At 45.2% G+C, this 23,082-nt stretch overlaps 1 protein-coding gene across 1 annotated transcript in view; it reads left to right on the plus strand.

The window, feature by feature from the left end:
* LOC137437207 (cysteine-rich motor neuron 1 protein-like) overlaps positions 1–23,082 on the plus strand; it is a 74,380-nt gene that overhangs the window by 32,318 nt on the left and 18,980 nt on the right. Inside the window, exons 5-6 of the mRNA XM_078766091.1 lie at positions 21,287–21,412; positions 22,041–22,197. Of these exons, the coding sequence (XP_078622217.1) occupies positions 21,287–21,412; positions 22,041–22,197 (283 nt within the window). The remainder of the gene's footprint in view (positions 1–21,286; positions 21,413–22,040; positions 22,198–23,082) is intronic.

The raw sequence follows: 23,082 nt of genomic DNA on the forward strand, positions 1-23,082 counted from the left end.
AGATCAAATGTATTCAGGACCCATCTCTGACCCACCTCAGCAGTTGCTGCCTCGGAACGCTTCAGTAGCTCACGAACAACTGCGTTGTCTGTGATCGGTTGGTGGATAGGCGTGCAGTAGTCGACTGTTGATTTGCTGGGTGGGGGAGAACCAGTTGCAGAGGTGAAACCCCCTAGCCCAGGCACAGGCTGCAGGCCATTGCCATGCCATGCAGGCACCAGGCACAGACCGATCACAGACAACGCAGTTGTTCGTGAGCTACTGAAGCGTTCCGAGGCAGCAACTGCTGAGGTGGGTCAGAGATGGGTCCTGAATACATTTGATCTGGGTGTCTGCATGAAAGCCCTTCCCATCATCTGGCGCTGGCCAAATGAATTTGCTAGTCATGTAGTAACGATTGGACCCTTCCACACATCCATGAACTACATCGGGATGCTCACTGGACACAAGATGCGTGGTTCTGGATATGCAGAGATTCTCTTTGAGGCACAACTAGTAACAAGTGGATCTCTCAAAGGTGTTCTCAGTGGAAAGGCCTACGCAAAGTCCCTCTTTTGCCTCAAAACAGTGTGTGAGGCAATGGAGAGGCTGTTGATGGAGAGATTCACTGAGGAGGAGAACATCATGATCTCTGACCCTGCTGTGCTTCTCAGAATGACCCAGTCTTGCAACCGAGAGCACCTCGATGAAGCCCTCAAAGACCCCTCAACTCTACTCCTCATCAAAAATTTGCATAAAATTTGCATAATTTTGCATAAAATTTGCAGCAGTAATTTGCATAAAAATGGTATGTGGGACATTTTTTCAGCTTGGGGCCATAGCTAGTCATTTTCTACACATTTTTTCCAATCTAGAAACACTGATTAGAAGTATATCTCCGGGGGGTGCAGGGGGACCTAGTCTTCCTACTAGACTATGCCAGCAGTTTTAAAGTGGTAGTTCGAGTTGAAGTTAATTTTACAAAACTATTATCAGAGAGTGCGTTGGCACTCTCGACTCGATGTACTAATGTCGGGATGATGCAGATAAAAAAAATTCGGCCCCATCCACTGATACAAAACAATGGTTGGAGTATCTTTTCGTGCTCTCATAGTCGTATATCGAGGACATTTGCAGTTCGAGTATATAATAAGTTTTATTGACACTTCAAGTAAGCAAAACAGTAAAAACCACGAGAGTGTCTTTCATGTCCGGCCATGCATAAATTCCTTGAGAGGCTCCACCCCACCCCTCTTTCACCACCCCAAAGGTTAGAGGGAAACCTTCAAACCACAAAAGTTGTTTTGGGCATTTCTAAGTGCAGGTCCTTGTGTGGCCTGAGGCTGGATGTGGACATTTCTCTTTGAGAAAGGAGCAATAAGACAGAGCTGTAAGATACAGTCAGGGTTACGTAAGACAATATAGGAACACGTGTGCAGTGTTTGACATTGCTGATATCTTGGCACTTTTGCTCCAAGATTGGGTAACCTCTGAGTACCATACCATTGTGTTATTCCACATTGTAAAAAAATTACAGAAACAAGTGAATAAAAAAATTTATGCTAAATTAAAAAGGCAATGTAGGGATGACAAACTACAGTCAAAAAGGTCCTAAACAAGATAGGGATGATGTTGGTTTGGAGAGGAGCTAACAGTATTGCCATCACATAACAATCCCTACATCACTGCCTCATTTACACTTCATCAATTACTGCTTCAAGCTTCTACAAACGCTTCACTGTTTACAACAGTACTTGATTACTCTTGTAGTGTAGCCACATACTGAGACTGTACAAATTAGCAGCCTGAGTACAATGTTATAATATCAGTACATGATCACCAACTTCTTACAAACTGCATGGACATCTCTAATAACAGCATTCTATAATTATCTGCATTTGTGATTGGTTACTCTAAGTTGATAAAAAAAAATAAAAGTAGGAAAGATAACTGAAGCTGCAAGAAGTCCCTGAAATTATATAGGAGCTTCTTATACTTATGCAGAACCCTGGTGTTGGGCTAGCGGCTAGGGTGTCAGCTTAGGATCCTGGGTTCGAAACCCGGTCGATCGCTGAATTAACGCCAGGGGGGTTGACTCAGCCTGTCATCCTTCCGAGGTCGGCTAATTGAGTACCAGTTCACTGGTAATTCCCTGCTTGTCGTTAAAGGCGGCAAAAAGGGTTGGCGTCAGGAAGGGCATCCGGCCGTAAAACATTGCTTCAAAAAGGGGACCGAAAAACAACAACTACCACGGTTCCCGAAAAAGGCCAACCCCCGCTTGCGGGGAAAAATGGCCTCTCAAGGTGGTTTTTTTTTTGTTTTTTTTTATACTTATGCAGAAATGAAATATAAGAGCTTCTCATACTTCTAGCTAGGCCTACCCAAGACAATAATAGTCTGGAGGCAGTGATGTAGGGATTGTTATGTGATGGCAATACTGTTAGCTACTCTCGAAACCAACATCCCTATCTTGTTTAGGACCTTTATAGACTGTAGTTTGTCATCCCTACATTGCCTTTTTAATTTAGCATAAATTTTTTTATTCACTTGTATAAAATAGGTTATGTTAAGACATGAGGGTTTGTAGAACACGATACCCTGCTCAGTGTTCAAGTATATACTTCAATCTAAATAACATAATGATTTGAAGATCATTTTTAAAATCCGGAAGTTTAGCACTACTGAAGCAATATTAAACGTCACCCTTATACACTGTAATAAGACAACATTGAGTCACAGTTTAGGAGATGGAGGCTTTATTAATTACCATATAATGCAGCATCAATTTGCATCATACATAGCTACAGTATATAGGTGGCCTCTTCTTCACCCAGACACTGCACTCTCTCACATGCCATAACTTCACATGCTATATATCGATATATAACATGGTTCCTTGAACTATTATGAAGGCGATTTGTGTTATATAGTCTTCAAGTATATTAATCAATTTAAATAAAGGTGTAAAGAGGTTTAAAAGTTATAAGGCAGCCAGGAAGGCTGCAAAGAAAGAGGCAGCAAAGGCACAGGAGGCATGTAGGAAAATGTTTGGAGAACGCTTGGATTCAGAAGAGGGTCAGAAAGCAGTATTCAGGATTGCAAAGCACATAGCGAAAGAGAGGTGTGATGTGATGGGGGTGAGTTGCTTGAAGGATGAAGTGGGACAAATCGTTGTCGACCCAGATGGAATTAAAGGAAGATGGAAAAGATATATGGAAATGCTGTTGAATACAGAGAATGAATGGGATGGCAACATAGAGAGTAACCCAGTTTTAGGACCGGCAGAGAAGATAACTGAGAAGGAAGTTGAGGAAGCGATAAAAGCAATGAAGAGTGGAAAAGCGGGAGGGCCGACGGGAGTTGTGGGAGATATGTTGAAGGCAGCAGGAAGTTGGGGTGTGAAGAGAATGACATAGATCTGTAATCTGGTGGTGAAAGAAGGCCGCATTCCAGTGAATTGGGAACTGAGTACCCTCGTCCCTCTATACAAGGGGAAAGGTGACCCTCTGGAGTATGGCTCGTACCGAGCGATAAAGTTATTGGAGCATGGAATGAAGGTATTGGAAAGGGTGTTGGAGAGGAGGATAAGGAAGAAAGTGAAGATCGACGAAATGCAGTTTGGATTTATGCCAGGAAGAGGAACGACAGACGCACTTTTCATTGTGAGGCAGTTGCAGGAGAAGTACATGGAGAAGAGGAAGAAGTTGTTTTTTGGGTTTGTTGATCTGGAGAAAGCATTCGATAGGGTTCCACGCAAAGTATTGACATTGGCATTGAGGAAGTTAGGAGTGGAGGAATGGTTGTTCAGAGTAGTGATGGCAATGTACAAAAGAGCGCGCACAGCTGTAAGGACGAAGGACGGAAACAGTGGTGAGTTTGAGGTGAAGGTGGGAGTGCATCAGGGGTCGGTACTAAGTCCACTACTATTTGTAGCTGTGATGGAGGTGCTGGCTCAGAACGTAAAGGAGAGTTTACCGTGGGAGTTGTTGTATGCAGATGATCTGGTGTTGATTGCGGAAAGTATGGATGGACTGAAGGAAAAGATGAACAAGTGGAAGGAATGTATGGAGACAAAATGTCTGAAGGTGAATATCGGAAAGACAAAGGTGATGGCAAGTGGTAAAGCATGTGGTGAGGTGGAAAGAACTGGGAAGTGGCCGTGTGCTGTGTGCAGGAAGAGTGAACTCCATTCAATGTACAATGTGCGCTGAGTGGGTTCATCAAAAATGTAGTAGTCTGAGAGGGTCATTTACCAGTGTGGCAGCTACATTCAAGTGTAAGGTGTGCACAGAGGGAGCTGCAGATGGAGGAAATGTTGAGTTGGATCTTGGAGACGGCATGAAGCTGGAAGGTGTGAAAACATTTTGCTACCTCGGAGACATGCTGAATGGAGAAGGTGGATCAGACTCGGCAACGGTTGCTCGAGTGAGATGTGCATGGAAGAAGTTTCGGGAACTGAGTGGCGTGCTGATGAGGAGGAGAGTGTCGCTGAAGCTGAAGGGAAAGGTGTATGCTGCATGTGTGAGAAGTGTTATGATTTATGGGAGCGAGACATGGGTAATGAACGTAAAGCAGCAACGAAGGCTGGAAAGGGTGGAAATCCTGATAAATCTCACACTCTTACGATGTCTCTCCGAAAAGACCGACTGGACAACCCTCCCATCCACTTTTTTGTTTTTTGTTTTTTGTTTTTTGTATACTGAATCGAGGCTCGTGAAAGAGCTAACATTTATTTCACAAACAAATCAACCAGACAAACAAAATATATGAAAAGAGGGAGCAGAAGACAAGATGGGGAGAGAAGGGGAAGCACACAAACACAACATTTGAGAGCAGGGAGATGTATGGGAGGGAGAGGGCTTGGGGGGAGGAGGCGTGGGAAGGGGGGGGGGAGGGTGTGGGAGAAGTATAAAACACAAGGACACCAAGGACTTCCAGGACAGAAGTTGGTATTTCAAAAAAGTGGATTTGGGGTGAAATTAGCGGGGGTAGAAAATATCAAGGTTTTGGATGGGGGAAGATAAGAGATGGTGGTGAACAGCTGTTTTAAAGACCTGGAGGGTGGAGTGGGATTGAAGAGAGTGAGGGAGTTTGTTCCAGAGGCGGGAGAAAAGAGGAATGAAGGAGTGAAGGTGAGCAGAGAGTCTTGATTTTGGCAGTTTAACCATAAGAGGGTTGCAGGCAGATCTTGTGCGACCTGTAGGAATATTTGGGGGACAGAGCCCAGAGAGAGCTGGGGGGGGCAAGGCCAGAGAGGAGTCGGTAGAAGACGGAAAGACCACCAACCTGCCTGTGGTGAGTGAGTGAAAGGCCCTTGGAGTTAGCTTCATCGCGGGAGATTCCAATGATTCTGAACGCTTTGGTTTCAACAGTGTGAAGACGAGCTAGGTGTGAGGCAGGAGCACCAGCCCAGAGGGGAGAGCAGTATTCAGAGGGGAGAGCAGTAGAGGGGAGAGCAGAGCACTTTCTGAATAATCCTCTCCAAGAAGTTCTGTCACTCAAGCTTTTGGGTCTCACTATTTGCCATGATCTTTCCTGGGAAAACCACATTTCAAATCTGGCCTCCAAAGCCAGTCGCCGACTGGGCATCCTCCGTCGTGCGATGTCCTTCCTTGGCACACCTGAGCTCCTCACCAAATACAAGGCTTTCATCCGCAGCTCTATGGAATACCGCTCTCCCCTCTGGTCTGGTGCTCCTGCCTCACACCTAGCTCGTCTTCACGCTGTTGAAACCAAAGCGTTCAGAATCATTGGAATCTCCCGCGATGAAGCTAACTCCAAAGGCCTTTCACTCACTCACCGCAGGCAGGTTGGTGGTCTTTCCGTCTTCTACCGACTCCTCTGGCCTTGCCCCCCCCAGCTCTCTCTGGGCTCTGTCCCCCAAATATTCCTACAGGTCGCACAAGATCTGCCTGCAACCCTCTTATGGTTAAACTGCCAAAATCAAGACTTTCTGCTCACCTTCACTCCTTCATTCCTCTTTTCTCCCACCTCTGGAACAAACTCCCTCACTCTCTTCAATCCCACTCCACCCTCCAGGTCTTTAAAACAGCTGTTCACCACCATCTCTTATCCTCTCCCTCCCACACTTCTCCCTGCTCTCAAATGTTGTGGTTGTGTGCTTCCCCTTCTCTCCCCATCTTGTCTTCCACTCCCTCTTTTTATATATTTTGTTTGTCTGGTTGATTTGTTTGTGAAATAAATGTTAGCTCTTTCACGAGCTTCGATTCAGTATACAAAAAAAAAAAATACAAAAAAAAAACAATGCGAATGGTTCGATGGATGCGCGGAGTGTCGTTGAGAGAGAGGAAGACAAATGATGAATTGCGAAAGATGATGGGAATATTGCCTGTGATTGATGCTGTGAAGAGGAACAGGTTGAGATGGTTTGGTCATGTGTTGAGGAAGGATAAAAGTGACTGGTTGAGAAGAGTGATGGAAATTAATGTAGAAGGAAGTAGAGGACGGGGAAGACCGAGAAAAACTTGGCTAAAGATGGTGGAAGAACAAATGCGGGCAAGGGGGTTAACAAGGAGAGATGCAGAAAATAGGGCAAAATGGAGAAGATTGTCATGGGGACCGCAAAGCTAACCCCCGCTCTAGCAGGGAAAATGGCCTTATAATGCATGTTGTTGTTGTTGTTGTTGTAAAGAGGTTTAAAGGCATATTTATAAATTAATCGAGCATTCTACCACCCAGAGTCTATTACATCACCCGATCTAACACGTTGTTTTTTTTTTTGTTTTTTTTTTGGTTGTTTTTTTTTGTATACAAGATCGAGGCTCGTGAAAGAGCGAACATTAATCACACAGAAAGACAAACCGACACATAAAACATATAACATCGGGAGCGGTAGACAAGATGGGGAGAGAGGGGGAAGGACACAAACACAACATTTGAGAGCAGGGACCGAGAGACATGGAGACATCGAGAGATCTGAGAGAGGGCGAGGGCTTTGGGGGGGGGGGGCATGGGGGCGGTGGGAGAGGTATAAAACATATGGACACTGCCAGGACTTCCAGGAAAGAAGTTGGAATTTCAAACAAGCTGCATCTGAGGTGAATTAGCGGGGGTAGAAAAGATCAAGGTTTTGGATGGGGGAAGATAAGAGATGGTGGTGAACAGCTGTTTTAAAGACCTGGAGGGAGGAGTGGGATTGAAGGGAGTGAGGGAGTTTGTTCCAGACGCGGGAGAAAAGAGGAATGAAAGAGTGAAGGTGAGCAGAGAGCCGAGATTTCGGCAGTTTAACCATCAGAGGGTTGCTGGCAGATCTTGTGCGACCTGTAGGAATATTTGGGGGACAGAGCACAGAGAGAGCTGGGGGTGCAAGGCCGGAGAGGAGACGGTAGAAGACAGAAAGACCACCTACCTGCCTGCGGTGAGTGAGTGAAAGGCCCTCAGAGATAGCTTCATCGCGGGAGATTCCAATAATTCTGAAAGCTTTGGTTTCAACAGCGTGAAGCCGAGCTAGGTGTGAGGCAGGAGCACCGGCCCATAGGGGAGAACAGTATTCCATTGAGCTGCGGATGAAAGCCTTGTATGTGGTGAGGAGCTCAGGTGTGCCGAGGAAGGACTTCGCACGACGGAGGATGCCCAGTCGGCGACTGGCTTTGGAGGCCAGCTTGGAAATGTGGTTTTCCCAAGAAAGATCATGGCAGATAGTGAGACCCAAAAGCTTGAGCGACAGAACTTCTTGGAGAGGATTGTTGAGAAAGTAGATGGGAGGGTTGTCCAGTCGATCTTTTCGGAGAGACATCGTAAGAGTGTGAGATTTGTCAGGATTGAAAGACGTGTTCCACTTGTTTGACCAGTCTGTGATTTTGTCCAAGTCTTCAGAGAGTGAGGAGGCTGCAGACTGCCGATCTGAGGGAAGAGGAATGGAGCGGCAGAGAGTGGAGTCATCAGCAAAGAGATAGAGAGGATTTTCAAGAGAGTCAGAGAGATCATTGATGAAGACCAGAAAAAGCACGGGGCCCAGAACACTGCCTTGGGGAACTCCAGCCTGAACAGGAAGAGGAGATGAGATAAACCCATTCAGGGCCACACGTTGACGACGACTAGAGAGGAAGTCCGCCAGCCATGCGTGGAGATTTCCATGGATACCAAAGGAGGAGAGTTTGGTGAGCAGAGCAGGGTGCCAGACCGTGTCGAAGGCACGTGATATGTCGAGGGAGACAGCTCTAATTTCCTGTTTGGCATTGAGGACCTCCATCCATTGTTGAGACAGCAGAAGCAGCATGTCCAGAGTAGAGTGACCTGGTCTGAAACCAAATTGATGATCAGAGATCAAGCCATTGGAGAAGAGGAAAGATTTCATATCCGAAGCAATGATGGATTCCATGACTTTGCTGATAATTGGGAGAAGGCTGATTGGTCTGTAGTTGCTAGGATCTGTTTTTGCACCTTTTTTGTGCAAAGCGGTGATGTTGGCTGATTTCCAAGCAGATGGCAGTTGACCTTGAGCAAAAGAGAGGGTGAAGAGAACAGATATTGGGTGAGATAGAGCGGCAGAGCAGGATTTTAGGACCCGTGGGCTGATGCCGTCGGGTCCAGTTGCAGAATCAGAGTCGAGGGTTGACAGAAACTTTTCCACCTTGTCAGGAGGAAAGGACACGGAGTCCAGGAGCAGCAGGGTACGACTGGGTATGGTGGGTACAGAGAGGGATGGGTTTGGGACACAAGATTTAGAGGCAAACACAGAGTTGAGGCATTCAGCTTTTTCACGTGCGGAGTCAGCTGTGTAGCCGTTTGAGGTAAGGGAGGGGATGGAGGGGGAACAAACACCAGAAACAGATTTGACCAGACGCCACCAGGATTTGGAAGAGGGAGACAGATAAGAGAGTTCGGTCTTGAGAACGGAGAGATATTGTTTCCTGGCTCTCCTGAGGGTGGACACACACTTGTTTCGGGCTTTGTGAAAGGAAATGAGATTTCCTTCCGTTGGATTTGCTTTCCAGGAGACGAAGGCAAGTTGTTTCTGGGCAACAGCCTCACCACAAGATTCCGTGTACCATGGACGGGAGGAAGGGTATGACAACTGAAGACGAGATGGGATAAATCTGTGCATGAGAGAGAGCAATTTACTTTGGAAGAATTCCCAGGATGAGTTGATGTCAGAGGTGGTAGAGATGGGAGACCAGTCCAGATGATTGATGGCTGCTTGAAGACCGTGCCAGTTGGCCTGAGTGAAATGCCAGACTCGTCGACGCTGAGCAGGCTCCCTAAGGATGGTCAGAGAGATGTCCACTTTAACAAGGACATGATCAGATGATCCGATTGGAGCAGAAGAAGAGCAGCAGACATTTTCAGGGAAGTTAGTCATAACCAAGTCCAGAAGAGAAGATGTTCCGTTGACTGAGATCCGGGTCGGGAAATTGACAGATTGTGTCAGTCCCAGTGAGTCGCAGAAGTCCTTTGCTGAGGAGCCATGGCTGGTGAGAGAGGTACCCACACCCAGCCAACTGGCATGATGACAGTTGAAATCACCACATATGAGGAAGAGAGAGTTGGGATGAGTAGATAGAAGTTGGTCCATATTATCAGACAGCGAGATGTAGATTGAGTCATCACTGTTTGGTGGACGGTACAACACACATATGAACAAGAGGTGGGAGCGAAGGGGAAGCCGTAGCCAGAGGTATTCCTGGGGGTGAGGTGGAGAGAGTGCAGTGCAGGGCGAGTGAGGAAGAGAGTTTTTGATAAAGATAGCAACCCCGCCTCCAGGACGAGGCTCAGGTCTATCATACCGGAGGAGGGAGTAGCCCGGGAGAGATACTAAGGAATCAGAGACATCATAAAGGAGGAAAGTTTCTGTTAAGCAGATCACGTCTGGTTTGACAGAAGCAACCTGTATGGAGAGATCAGATCAGTTTGAACGAAGGCCCCGGATGTTTGAGGTCCATACCGTTAATGAAGAGGAAGGGGGAGCATCAGATACAGAACAGGGGGGAGGAGGGGTAGGGTAAGATGTGGAAGAGGTGGAAGAGGTAGGGAGAGCTGTTGAAGGTGTGTCAGAGATTTCAGAATAGCTCGGAGAAAGGGAAGGATGGGGCGGACAAAAGGTTTGATGGTGATTGGGTGAGGCACAATGAGGTGTTATTTGAGGAGGGGGAAGAGCGAGGCAGAAGGTTGGGGGAGGTGGAGGTGAGAGTTGGAAGGGGGAAGAAGCGGGGAGGACGCTTTGAGGAGGGGGAGTGAGAGGGGGGAAATTGAGAAGCAATGAGGGTGGGGAGATTTGAAGGGGAGGGGCGAGGGGGGAGTTTGGGAGGGAAGACACAAGGGGAGGGATTTGAAAGGGATGGGATATGGGGGAGATTTGGAGGGGAGGGGTGAGGGAGGAGTCTAGGAGGGGAGGGGCGAGGGGGAGTCTTGGCGGGGAGGGGTGAGGGGGTAGTTTAGGAGGGAGGGGTGAGATTGGATTTTAGAAAGTGTACGATTTATGGGAAACGAACATTTATTGCAAAATGAGTTTCTTGTGACCTTCGAGTTAAAAATACGTTTAAGGACGCTGGATGGAGGATGGAGTGCAGGAGAGTTTAGGGAATGTAGAAAAAAGGCACTATAGGAGATGGATATTTTTTTGGGGATGAATTGATTTGGTGAGCAATTCGAAAGCAGCCTTTTAAAGAAGAAGAAGAAGAAAAAGGTGTTATAATATATGACGGAATACATAACTTGAGGGGAAAGTGTAAACATTGAAGGTTAATAACAGTGAAAACTATCTGGGGAAATGGGGGAGAAACACGTGGTCAAAGAACGAACGAACGAATAAGAATGAATAAACGAATGAGAACAGAGAAGGAAATGTTTTTTTTGTTTTTTTTTTTAGTTGAGATTTACACAAGGAAGTAGGCTATGGGTGAAAAGACTGGGAATACAGAGAACGAAAGTTATTGGATCACAAACGACGGACCGCTGAGAGAAAAACAAAGCCTCAAGGTTGTACAGTGTACAAGGCCTCAAGACACGACACGAATTTACACGATTTTCAATACAGGTATGAAAGATTTGCACCGAAAAATCTTCGTCGGGACACAATATACGTACAACACCATAAATAAATACAGTTTTAACGAAAATACAAATGGGAACAATCACTTAACTTCGATTTCAAATCGTTCGCGACGCGGCAAAGGCCTTGCTCGCGACGCGGCAAACAGACGATCAATTTATGAAAGATAAACACCGAGAAACAACCAAAGTTGCACACAATAACTTCACACACCGAAAGATAAATACAGTTTCGACAAAATACAATTGTGAACAGACTTAACTTCGAAAAACGTGGAGACCGTGTGGAGCTTCGAAAATCCCTGCCACCGTCTCCGAGATCTCGCGAGCAACGTTACATTAGTTCTTCGTGCCTGTTGTTTGTGACATTTATGGCATCCTTAAAAACAGTAAGTTTCTTGTTTGGAATGATTTTCCACTTATATTAGGCCAACAGAGTAAAAGAATTATCTAACTCATCTCTATGTATGTGCGGTCGGGATGAATTAGAGCCAAAGTACGGTAAAACGGCAAACTTGTCTTCCTATTCATGTTCGATTCGTGTTCAAAATATAACATTCGATTTAAAAAAAGTTGTTCCTCGATCATAAACTGATAATACGGACAGATGGACGGATGTACATGAACTAATTGTTTTAACCCCGGTTTTTACTTCGCGTGCGTGGGGTAATAAAATGTTATCATTTGTGACACTGTTACTTGGTCATGTGTTTATTACGTATGCAAATATAGCTGAGTTTTGAAGCAACTTTCTCCCCCACTCATGCATGCCCACACCTTTCCCTTCCTTTACCCAGACTCAGAGCATATGCTCTATAAACCTTAAACTACTGAGTCTGGTGCCAGAGTACTGCTTCCACATTAACACTTTTTCAACGGAATTTGTCTTTCAGTGTCGGTAATCAATAACTATAATCAGGTGTGTCCTGCTTTATACGTGAGATGAATGTCAAGATTGTGGTGACCGAGATCACAAAGAGTACGGAACATTTAATACAGGAATACAGGGTGTTTCAAAAAGAATGATACAACTTTAAACGTTGATTTACAAAGAAACAGAAATCTCAGGAACGTGTACCAAACATTTCTTGAAAGCTTATGACATGGTATTTTCTATCACTGATTGCTATTGCAGTACGTCACTGCTAGAGTTCGTGAGAACCCAAGGTCTGAAATTGGCATTCACGCAAATCCCTGTAATTTACATTCTCTATGTGTGCCCTTCTGCGGTTCAGACAGGCATTGATCCTGACTCCAAAGTTGTGTCCAACTTTCCTGTAGGTCTCAGGTGGTTCTGCACCCCAGAAAATATTGTTGTGGTTGTTGATGGCACCGTTCAAGTGGAAATGGGCTTCATCACTGAGCCACATCAGGACTGAGCCACTCCATCCTGTCGCTGAGCCAATTGCACATATCAAGTCTCCTTCTCATGCCATATTGACTCAGTTTATGCCTAATAGAGATTATGTATGGGGAAAGCTTCAGTTCCTTCGTGAGGATACGCCAGACTGATGTTGGTTTGATGCCCAGCTCCTGGGAGCACCGGCGGTGGGACTTCTTGGGACTGTCCACTGCAGAATCCCGCATGGCGTCAATGTTTTATTGGCTCTTGGTTACTGATGCTAGCCTGCCACTGTTGCCCTTGCTCTGGTTGTACACTGTACCCTTGTGCTCAAAATGTTTCACAATACGTTGAATGGCACCATTTGTGGGTACATCACGTGTTCTGAGGTCGTATTCCCGGCAGAACCTCCGTCAGGTGTCCACATATGATTTCGTCTCATACCACAGAGCCACCACTTTTGTCTTCTGCTCCACTGTCAATAGCATAGTTGAGCTACGGAGCTAGAAATCCTAGAGAACAAATACCACGATAACACACACCACCAAACTCTGAAAAGGAAAACGGTATTGGTCAAAAAACAAAATAAATAGCAGGAAGTCAAAGTTGTATCAATCTTTTTGAAACACCCTGCATATCTGGAAACAGGTTGATCCTGTAGATTCTTCTGTTCTTTGTGAAATTTATACTTTTGATCATTCATGTGGGAGAGTCAATGCAAGCTGGTCTGCCTGAATGTCCAGTCACGGTCTAAAAGAGTCTTAAAGGCCTTAATTCACTGTTGGGGCCCCGACGACGTGTTGTGGAAGACCATTCCAATCAGTGATGATATTTTGACGAAATAATCCTTTTTCTGATGTTTTGCCTATTTCTCTTCTTAAAATACTTCCATTTGTGACCTCTCGTGTGTTGCTCCCATGCCTTTACAAATCAATGTTCTTGAGATATATTGTCGTAGCCGTTTAAACTGTTGAAGACCTGGATCATGTCTCCTCTCTTGCGTTGATAATCCAGAGAGTGCATGCCCAATCTCTTAATCCTTTCTAATGTGAAATTTGAAAAGCTATGAAATTTCTGATTAACATGGAGCATTTGTGCCTTTTCACATTCATAAAGATTGACTGCATAATGTGATTGATATCAGATTGCCTGCTCAAGGTTGGTGATAAAAGTCCAGATCAGGTTTGAACCACCATTGCATAAATTTTATCCAGAATTAAATAATTTACAAGAAATAATTTACATTGAAATAAATCAAACAAATTATAAAAGGAAGGTTGAACTGTATAATTATTTTACCCTACCAATGTGCCTCCTGTTTGTTGTTCAGTCCTCTTAAGGGAAGAAAAGCTTCCCGTTGAAGACGTTTCACTAATACAGATGCTTGACGGTCCTTTTGAGGATCATTTAATGGGAAAAGGCGGATTTCTTACATGACAAAGGCAGGTCGGACGAGCTCGGTGCTATCGTGCGACACAGAAAGCCCCACGAGTCCCAAATGAACCATTTTCCTTATGCCTAACCCATGGTCTCCTCCTAAACTTCTTTCCCTTTTCTCCCCATTACTCCCACATGTCCCTTATCTACTTCCTCTCTCCTATAAATCCTCGCTCGTCCTTTTCTCAATTTTCATTTTCTCATTTAAGCCACCGCACTCCTTGTGCATATGTAATAAATAGATTCCCTCTTACACTAAACAAATGCACAACCACGCATATGACTGGTTTGGGATTCATCCCGCTTGAGCTCGACAAACACCGTTTTAACATAGATCTAAAGCTCTCAATGGAGTTTGTACATAAATCACATGCATGAGTGGACAAGGACATCAGTAGACATCAGTATACTTTGACCTAAATTACACAGAAATTATCACACGATGCACAAATACATGGAACATATTGAGCCTGAGATCCCCCAATTATAAGCCATGGGTTTAGATGGGAATGTGGAAAAAGGCCAACTGGAATTCACACAGGCACAAGACTTTTGTAAAGGACAAACAAGCTGTTAAGAAAGAATGACTGCAGACAGACTGAGAAGTTAAATAGGAAAGAAAAATAAAGAGTGATCGATGTCTGGAGAAAATGATGCATGAAGAGCGATGCAGCCTTCCTCGGCCACATCGCTTCTGCTGTGCTCAAAGCGTCGATCGATGATCCTCGGGGGACAGAGACCATGGTTTGGGCAAAAGGAAAATGGTTCATTTGCAACTCCTTGGGGCTTGCTGTGTCCCACGATAGCGCTAAGCTCGTTCGACCTGCCTTTGTCATATAAGCAACCCTGAAGAAATCCGCCTTTTCCCATTAAATGCTCCTCAAAAGGACCAGGGTAGCTTTATGCTCCATCAAGCGTCTGTATTAGTGAAAAGTCTTGAAAGGGAAGCTGCTCTTCCCTTAAGAATGACAAACAGGAGGCACATTGGTCAGGAAAATATTTAATATTTGTAAATCTGAAAAAAGGGTTTGATGCTCCACTTGAACCAGAAATTTCACAGCTAATCAATGTTCCACACTCTTTGTGATTCCGAATGCCGCCATATTGATTTGCATATCACGTATTAAGCAGCAATACGTGATATGTATTGTATGCGCATGTTCGTGAAACTCATTTTCAATACGTGAAACTCATGCGCATGTTCTGCGCATGCGCAAGATTGGAGGTATCGTCTCTTCAAAGCTGTTCCATGCGCGCTCGCTTTCGAAGTTAAGTAACTTTTCACAATTGTGTTTTGGTCGATACTGTATCTTTCTCTCGGTGTATGTACCTATTGGGGTGTCTTTAATAGTATTCTTGGCGTTGGTTTTTCATACCTGTGTACAGAATCGTCGGTATTTCTTATCGCGTATTCTGAGGCCTAAGTGTAGTACTAGGCTACCGTGTCCGACCTTGTACTGGCTTGAGGCTTTGTTTTTTTGTCTCAGCGGTTCTCCGATCACGCTGCAATTACTTTCCGGTCTCTGTTTTTCACTGTCTTTTCATCCCATACTTCCTTGTTTTAAAATCTCAAAAAAAAACAAAAAAAAAATTTCCTTCTGTTCTTATTCGTTTATTCGTTCTTATTTATTTGTTCGTTCGTTCTTCGACCACGTTGTTTGTGATCACGTGAGCACGTTGTTAAAAAAATGTCTCATCTGACCCCTGAAGACCTGTATTCGGCCATATTCTATAACACCTTTTTCTTCTTCTTCTATAAAAGGATGCTTTCGACTTGCTCACCAAATCATTCATTCCAAAAAAAAATTCCATCTCTTATAGTGCATCTTTCATTCATTCCCTAAACTCTCCAGCACTCCATCCTCCCTCCAGCGTCCTCAAACGTATTTTTGACTCGAATGTCTCAAGAAACTCATTTTGCAATAAATGTTTGTTTCCCATTAATCGTACATTTTTCAAAATCCCATCACCCCAAAATCCCATTTCCCATCACCCCTCCCCTCGAAATCTACCCCCTTGCCCCTCCCCTCCAAATCATCCCCATCACCCATCTCTTTCAAATCTTCCCCCTTGCCCCTCCCCTCCAAATCTTCCCAATCACCCATTCCTTTCAAATCTCCCCCCACACCCCTCCCCTCCGAGACTCTCCCTCGCTCCTCCCCTCCGAGACTCCCCTCTCACCCCTCCTCCTCAAAGCGTCCTCCCCGCTTCTTCCCCCTTCCAACTTTCACCTTCATCTCCCTCAACCTTCTGCCTCGCTCTTCCCCCTCGTCAAATAACACCTCACTGCGCCTCTCCCAATCACCATCAAACCTTTTGTCTGCCCCATTCTTCCCTTTCTCCAAGCTATTCTGTAATCTCCGACACACCTTCAACAACTCTCCCTACCTCTTCCTCCTCTTCCACATTTTACCTTACATCTTACCCTTACCCTACCACTCCCCCCCCCCCCCCCCCCTGTTCTGTATCCGATGCTCCCCCTTCCTCTTCCTTAACAGTATGGACCTCAAACATCCGGGGCCTTCGCTCAAACTTGTCTGATCTCTCCATACAGGTTGCTTCTGACAAACCAGACGTGATCTGCTTAACAGAAACTTTCCTCCTTCATGATGTCTCTGATTCCTTGGTATCTCTCCCAGGTTACTCCCTCCTCCGGTATGATAGACCTGAGCCTCGTCCTGGAGGTGGGGTTGCTATCTTTATAAAAAAACTCTTCCTCACTCGCCCTGCACTGCCCTCTCTCCACCTCACCCCCAGGAATACCTTTGGCTACGGCTTCCCCTTCGCTCCCACCTTTTGTTCATATGTGTGTTGTACCGTCCACCAAACAGTGATGACTCCATCTACATCTCGCTGTCTGAGAATATGGACCACCTTCTATCTACCCATCCCAACTCTCTCTTCCTCATATGTGGTGATTTCAACTGTCACCATGCCAGTTGGCTGGGTGTGGGTACCTCTCTCACCAGCCATGGCTCTTCAGCAAAGGACTTCTGTGACTCACTGGGACTGACACAATCTGTCAATTTCCCGACCCGGATTTCAGTCAACGGAGCATCTTCTCTTCTGGACTTGGTTATGACTAACTTCCCTGAAAATGTCTGCTGCTCTTCTTCTGCTCCAATCGGCTCTTCTGATCAAGTGCTTGTTAAAGTGGACATCTCTCTGACCATTCTCAGAGAGCCTCCTCAGCGTCGGCGAGTCTAGCATTTCACTCAGGCCAACTGGCACGGTCTTCAAGCAGCCATCAATCATCTGGACTGGTCTCCCATCTCTACTGCCTCTGACATAAATTCTTCCTGGGAATTCTTCTAAAGCAAACTGCTCTCTCTCATGCACAGATTTATCCCATCTCATCTTCTATTGTCATACCCTTCCTCCCGTCCATGGTACACGGAATCTTGTGGTGAGGCTATTGCCCAGAAACAACTTGCTTTCGTCTCCTGGAAAGCAAATCCAACGGAAGGAAATCTCATTTCCTTTCACAAAGCCCGAAACAAGTGTGTGTCCACCCTCAGGAGAGCCAGGAAACAATATCTCTCCATTCTCAGGACCGAATCTCCGAATTCTCAGACCGAATTCTCAGATTCTCTCAGGATTCTCAGGACCGATCTGTCTCCCTCTTCCAAATCCTGGTGGCGTCTGGTCAAATCTGTTTCTGGTGTTTGTTACCCCTCCATCCCCTCCCTCACCTCAAATGGCCACACGGCTGACTCCGCACGTGAAAAAGCTGAATGCCTCAACTCTGTGTTTGCCTCTAAATCTTGTGTCCCAAACCCATCCCTCTCTGTACCCACCGTACCCAGTCGTACCCAGCTGCTCCTGGACTCTGTGTCCTTTCCTCCTGACAAGGTGGAAAAGTTTCTGTCAACCCTCGACTCGGATTCTGCAACTGGACCTGACGGCATCAGCCCACGGGTCCTAAAATCCTGTTTTCCGCTCTTTCACTCCCTCTCTCTGTTCTCTTCACCCTCTCTTTTGCTCAAGGTCATCTTCCATCTGCTTGTAAATCTGCCAACATCACCGCTTTGCACAAAAAAGGTGTAAAAACAGATCCCAGCAACTACAGACCAATCAGCCTTCTCCCAATTATCAGCAAAGTCATGGAATCCATCATTGCTTCAGATATGAAATCTTTCCTCTTCTCCAATGGCTTGATCTCTGATCATCAATTTGGTTTCAGACCTGGACACTCTACTCTGGACATGCTGCTTCTGCTTTCTCAACAATGGATGGAGGTCCTCAAAGCCAAACAGGAAATTAGAGCAGTCTCCCTTGACATATCACGTGCCTTCGATACGGTCTGGCACCCCGCTCTGCTCACCAAACTCTCCTCTTTTGGTATCCATGGAAATCTCCACGCATGGCTGGCAGACTTCCTCTCTAGTCGTAGTCAACGTGTGGCCCTGAATGGGTTTCTCTCATCTCCTCTTCCTGTTCAGGCTGGAGTTCCACAAGGCAGTGTTCTGGGCCCTGTGCTTTTTCTGGTCTTCATCAATGATCTCTCTGACTCTCTTGAAAATCCTCTGTATCTCTTTGCTGATGACTCTACTCTCTGTCGCTCCATTCTTCATCCCTCAGATCGGCAGTCTGCAGCCTCCTCACTCTCTGCAGACCTGGACAAAATCACAGACTGGGCAAACAAGTGGAACATGTCTTTCAATCCTGACAAATCTCACACTCTTACGATATCTCTCCGAAAAGACCGACTGGACAACCCTCCCATCCACTTTCTGAATAATCCTCTCCAAGAAGTTCTGTCACTCAAGCTTATGGGTCTCACTATCTGCCATGATCTTTCCTGGGAAAACCACATTTCAAATCTGGCCTCCAAAGCCAGTCGCCGACTGGGCATCCTCCGTCGTGCGAAGTCCTTCCTTGGCACACCTGAGCTCCTCATCACATACAAGGCTTTCATCCGCAGCTCAATGGAATACTGCTCTCCCCTCTGGGCTGGTGCTCCTGCCTCACACCTAGCTCGTCTTCACGCTGTTGAAACCAAAGCATTCAGAATCATTGGAATCTCCCGTGATGAAGCTAACTCCAAGGGCCTCTCACTCACTCACCGCAGGCAGGTTGGTGGTCTTTCCGTCTTCTACCGACTCCTCTCTGGCCTTGCCCCCCCCCCAGCTCTCTCTGGGCTCTGTCCCGCAAATATTCCTACAGGTCGCACAAGATCTGCCTGCAACCCTCTTATGGTCAAACTGCCAAAATCAAGACTTTCTGCTCACCTTCACTCCTTCATTCCTCTTTTCTCCCACCTCTGGAACAAACTCCCTCACTCTCTTCAATCCCACTCCACCCTCCAGGTCTTTAAAACAGCTGTTCACCACCATCTCTTATCTTCCCCCATCCAAAACCTTGATCTTTTCTACCCCCGCTAATTTCACCCCAATTCCACTTTTTTGAAATACCAACTTCTGTCCTGGAAGTCCTTGGTGTCCTTGTGTGTTATACTTCTCCCTCCCCCCCCCCCCCTTCCCACGCCTCCTCCCCCCAAGCCCTCTCCCTTCCACACATCTCCCTGCTCTCAAATGTTGTGTTTGTGTGCTTCCCCTTCTCTCCCCATCTTGTTTTCTGCTCCCTCTTTTTATATATTTTGTTTGTCTGGTTGATTTGTTTGTGAAGTAAATGTTAGCTCTTTCACGAGCCTCGATTCAGTCTACAAAAAAAAAAAAAAAAATTGTGGGAATCGATTATACCAATTCTGTGAAAACGTATTATAAGAGTCCAGGTCAAATTTGAATCACCCTCAATCAATCATACATTGGACTTTTTCACCTCCAACTCCATGTATTATGTGACACTCTTTCTAACCACTGACTGACTGATTGACTGACAGACAAATAAACAGGGGATGCACTGATATAAATGTTTACTACCTTCAAAGTGGCACAGAAAGATGAAATTTTACATACTGCTGCAACTCGAAGCCAATTAAAAAAAAAAAAAAAAACACCTTTAGAGGCCATTTTTCCCCGCAAGCGGGGGTTGGCCTTTTTCGGGAACTGTGGTTGTTGTTGTTTTTCGGTCCCCTTTTTGAAGCAATGTTTTACGGCCGGATGCCCTTCCTGACGCCAACCCTTTTTGCCGCCTTTAACGACAAGCAGGGAATTACCAGTGAACTGGTACTCAAACCAGTACCAGTGAACTCGAAGCCAATATCACAGGAAAATCACAAAACTGTCGGAAATTGTCCGTAAACGGAAATATCTGTGAATAAGAATCGGCCGGTGCAGACTCTGTCTGCTCACTGCTGGTAGACAATGGAGCTGAAACCGGAACTGGTTGCTAGGCAATGATAGCAAACACCGCTTTTGCTTATTTTATAACTTTTGCCGTGTTTAGATTAAAAACGTACTATAGCTACAAACTTTTAAATAAAGAGCTCATTCTAATCACTAATTGTTGATTGATTTAAGTTATTTAGCAACCACAATGGGCTTTTAAAACAGTTGAAGGGGACTGGACTTTCTACATTAGAATGGAAGCAATTAGAAGTGAATCCTATGTCTGTCTCCGATCTATGATATGCTGAAGTATTGTTATTTTTTTTTAATATTGCTAATTGTTGCATAGTTGTAGTAATTACCAATTTGTTGATTACTAAGCAATTCATACACTTTACCCACAGCCTGGTGTTGGCTTTAGCGGTTAGGGTGCAGGCTTGGGATCGTAAGATCCTGAGTTCAAATCCCGGTCGATCGCTGAATTAACGCCACGGGGGTTGACCCAGCCTTCCATCCTTCCGAGGTCGGCAAATTGAGTACCAGCTTGCTGGGATGAATGATCCCGGTGTGTACCCCGATTTAGAATAGGTACACCGTATCCCTGCACATCGGAAGAGGCGACCAAGGGTTGGTGTCAGGAAGGGCATCCGGCCATAAAAACATTGCCTCAAAAAAAAGGGGAACCATGATTGTCATGGGGCCTGCAAGGCTAACCCCTGCTCTAGTGGGGAAAAATGGCCTTGAAACGATCATTCATAAGCAATTGTAGTAATGGTAGCACACCTGAAATATTGCATATTTAATTATATTGCATTATGAGTCACATGACTTACCTTATTTTGTCATTTGATAAAGTTAATGTATATAACTCCTAGAGTGGTGAACGCATCATGGAATGGTCTCCATGCATGGGTAGTGGCAGTAAAGTCAGATAATATCTTTATAATAATAATAATTATAACAACAATAATATGTTGCCCTGCAAGCATAGTCGGCTCGAGAGGAGGCCATTCGGCTCATCAAAGGCTGTGCTAGTATTGGCAACCCATGGTTGTTTGTCCATGCTGTATCCTTTTAAATGCTGAGTGTAATGCAAGGAAGCAACACGTATCGTTTTAAAAGTCGAGCATTAAGATGTTGACACGATTGCACAGGCTTGATGGGCCAACTTAATGGCCTTCTCCTGCGTTGAGGTTCCTTGTGAAGCCCTCCGGTTGCCCCACGTCTTAAAACAGTATGTGATGGTACGACTATAGCAGTAATGCTGAATATACCGGTGGTTCTGCAGGAGCCTCCAATTTCACAGTGATGGCAGACACCTGTGTCACCGCTCCCTGCAACCTGACCACGTCCGACTGTCCCTATGGATTTCCACTGGACGCTGATGGCTGCCGAAAATGCACCTGCCAGAAACGTACGTTGAATATTGACGTGTGTGTATGCCATCAAACACCTGCGAAGGTCTCTGATTTCCTCCTTCACTTCTTTTGTCTACACTTTTACCCACAATTTTGATCAAACATCTGTTTTTTTGGGTTATTCTATTTAGGGGATCAATATGGCACACTGCCTTTCACAAGTAGCATTCACCTATTCCAAGTTCATCTGAAGCATTTAAGAATCGACCACAAAGTGTGGGTGTACACCAGACCAGTTAGGGCAGGCACATTGCATCCTACACAACTGTCACTTGTGAGCTGGCTGGGTTTTTAACTTACATTGCAATGGCGACATGGCAATTCTCCTGGGAATGCCTTGGGATCCCTAAGTCTTTGAATCCAAATCCTTAATTCCGACGCTTTCAGCCACATTTGAACCCGTAACCTCTGGAATGCCCTCACTTTTTTTTCTCTCCTCCTTTCAAAACCCCCTTCCCCCATTGCACTCCCTCCACCACCCCATCCCTTCTCAATTTTCCAACCATACCTTCCTTTTATTTATTTATTTTTTCTCAGTTTACCTGCACTCCCTCCCCCACCTGCATAAGTGCTATTAAATGGATTCTAATTTACGATGCACATAATTCACGTTTGCGTGTGCAGGGAAGGAGTTTTGCACACAAATCGTGTCTGGCTGTTCATTGGTCTGCCCTCATGGTCGACGATTTGGCCCCCATGGCTGCGAGGTCTGTCGGTGCCGCAAGCGGTCCAAAAAGTGTCGGCCTCTAGTTTGCTCCAAACGCTGCCTCCATGGCTTTGTGTAAGTCTCTAATGGGAGAGTAAGCATTCAATGGCGCCTTTGTTTTCGCTGCAGTCCCAGATGAAGGCGGGACATATTCCGGCCTGTATTTATCCTCGTCACAACCGTCGTCGGATATTTCTGCAAAATCCCATCGACGTTTCCTTATTTTAACACCAATGCTTTTGGATGGCTAGCAAGTACAAAACACCATGGCTGACGATAGAAAGTCAATTTTTATTACTTGAAAAATCGAAGATTTTTCAAGTATAGTGGTCGGCTGCGTTTGTGGTTCTGTCTGTCTGTTTGTTACCGGCCTACAGGTCACAATTCAAAACCGATCGTCACAAAACTTTACCAAGTTGTATAGGTCGTCCCAATTAAGAACCCTATTGATTTTGAGGTCAAAGGTCATCTGGAGGTCAAATTTCTAAAATCACCATTTTAAATCAAATTGACCTGAAAATTGAATAGCATTTGTATATTGAATCACTAAATTGGGAAACATACTTTTTTGAGGTCAAAAGGTCAAAGGTCAACTCAAGGTCAAACTTCCACAATCATCACTGTACATCTGAAAAACCATCAATTTTCATCCGAATGACTTGAAAATAGAACAGCATTTGTGTATTGCCTCACTGAATTGGGAAACCAACTATTTTTGAGGTCAAAAGGTCAAAGGTCAACTTAAGGTCAAACTTCTAAAATCATTATTTTTCATCTGAAAAATAGTCACTTTTCATCCTGTTGACCCGAGCTTTGATCAAGATCGTAAATTTTAATCTTCATGAAATGGACAATTTGCTGTATCAATGGAAACTTTTTTGGGGGAGGGGGGGAGGGGATTTTGCAAGTATCGTGCTCCGCATGACGTTTTCTTGTTCTTTTGGTTTTCAATCGCTTTCT

The sequence above is a fragment of the Myxine glutinosa genome, chromosome 12 (genome assembly GCF_964187855.1).
Source record: "Myxine glutinosa chromosome 12, kmMyxGlut1.1, whole genome shotgun sequence".
NCBI classification, from domain to species: Eukaryota; Metazoa; Chordata; class Myxini; order Myxiniformes; family Myxinidae; genus Myxine; species Myxine glutinosa.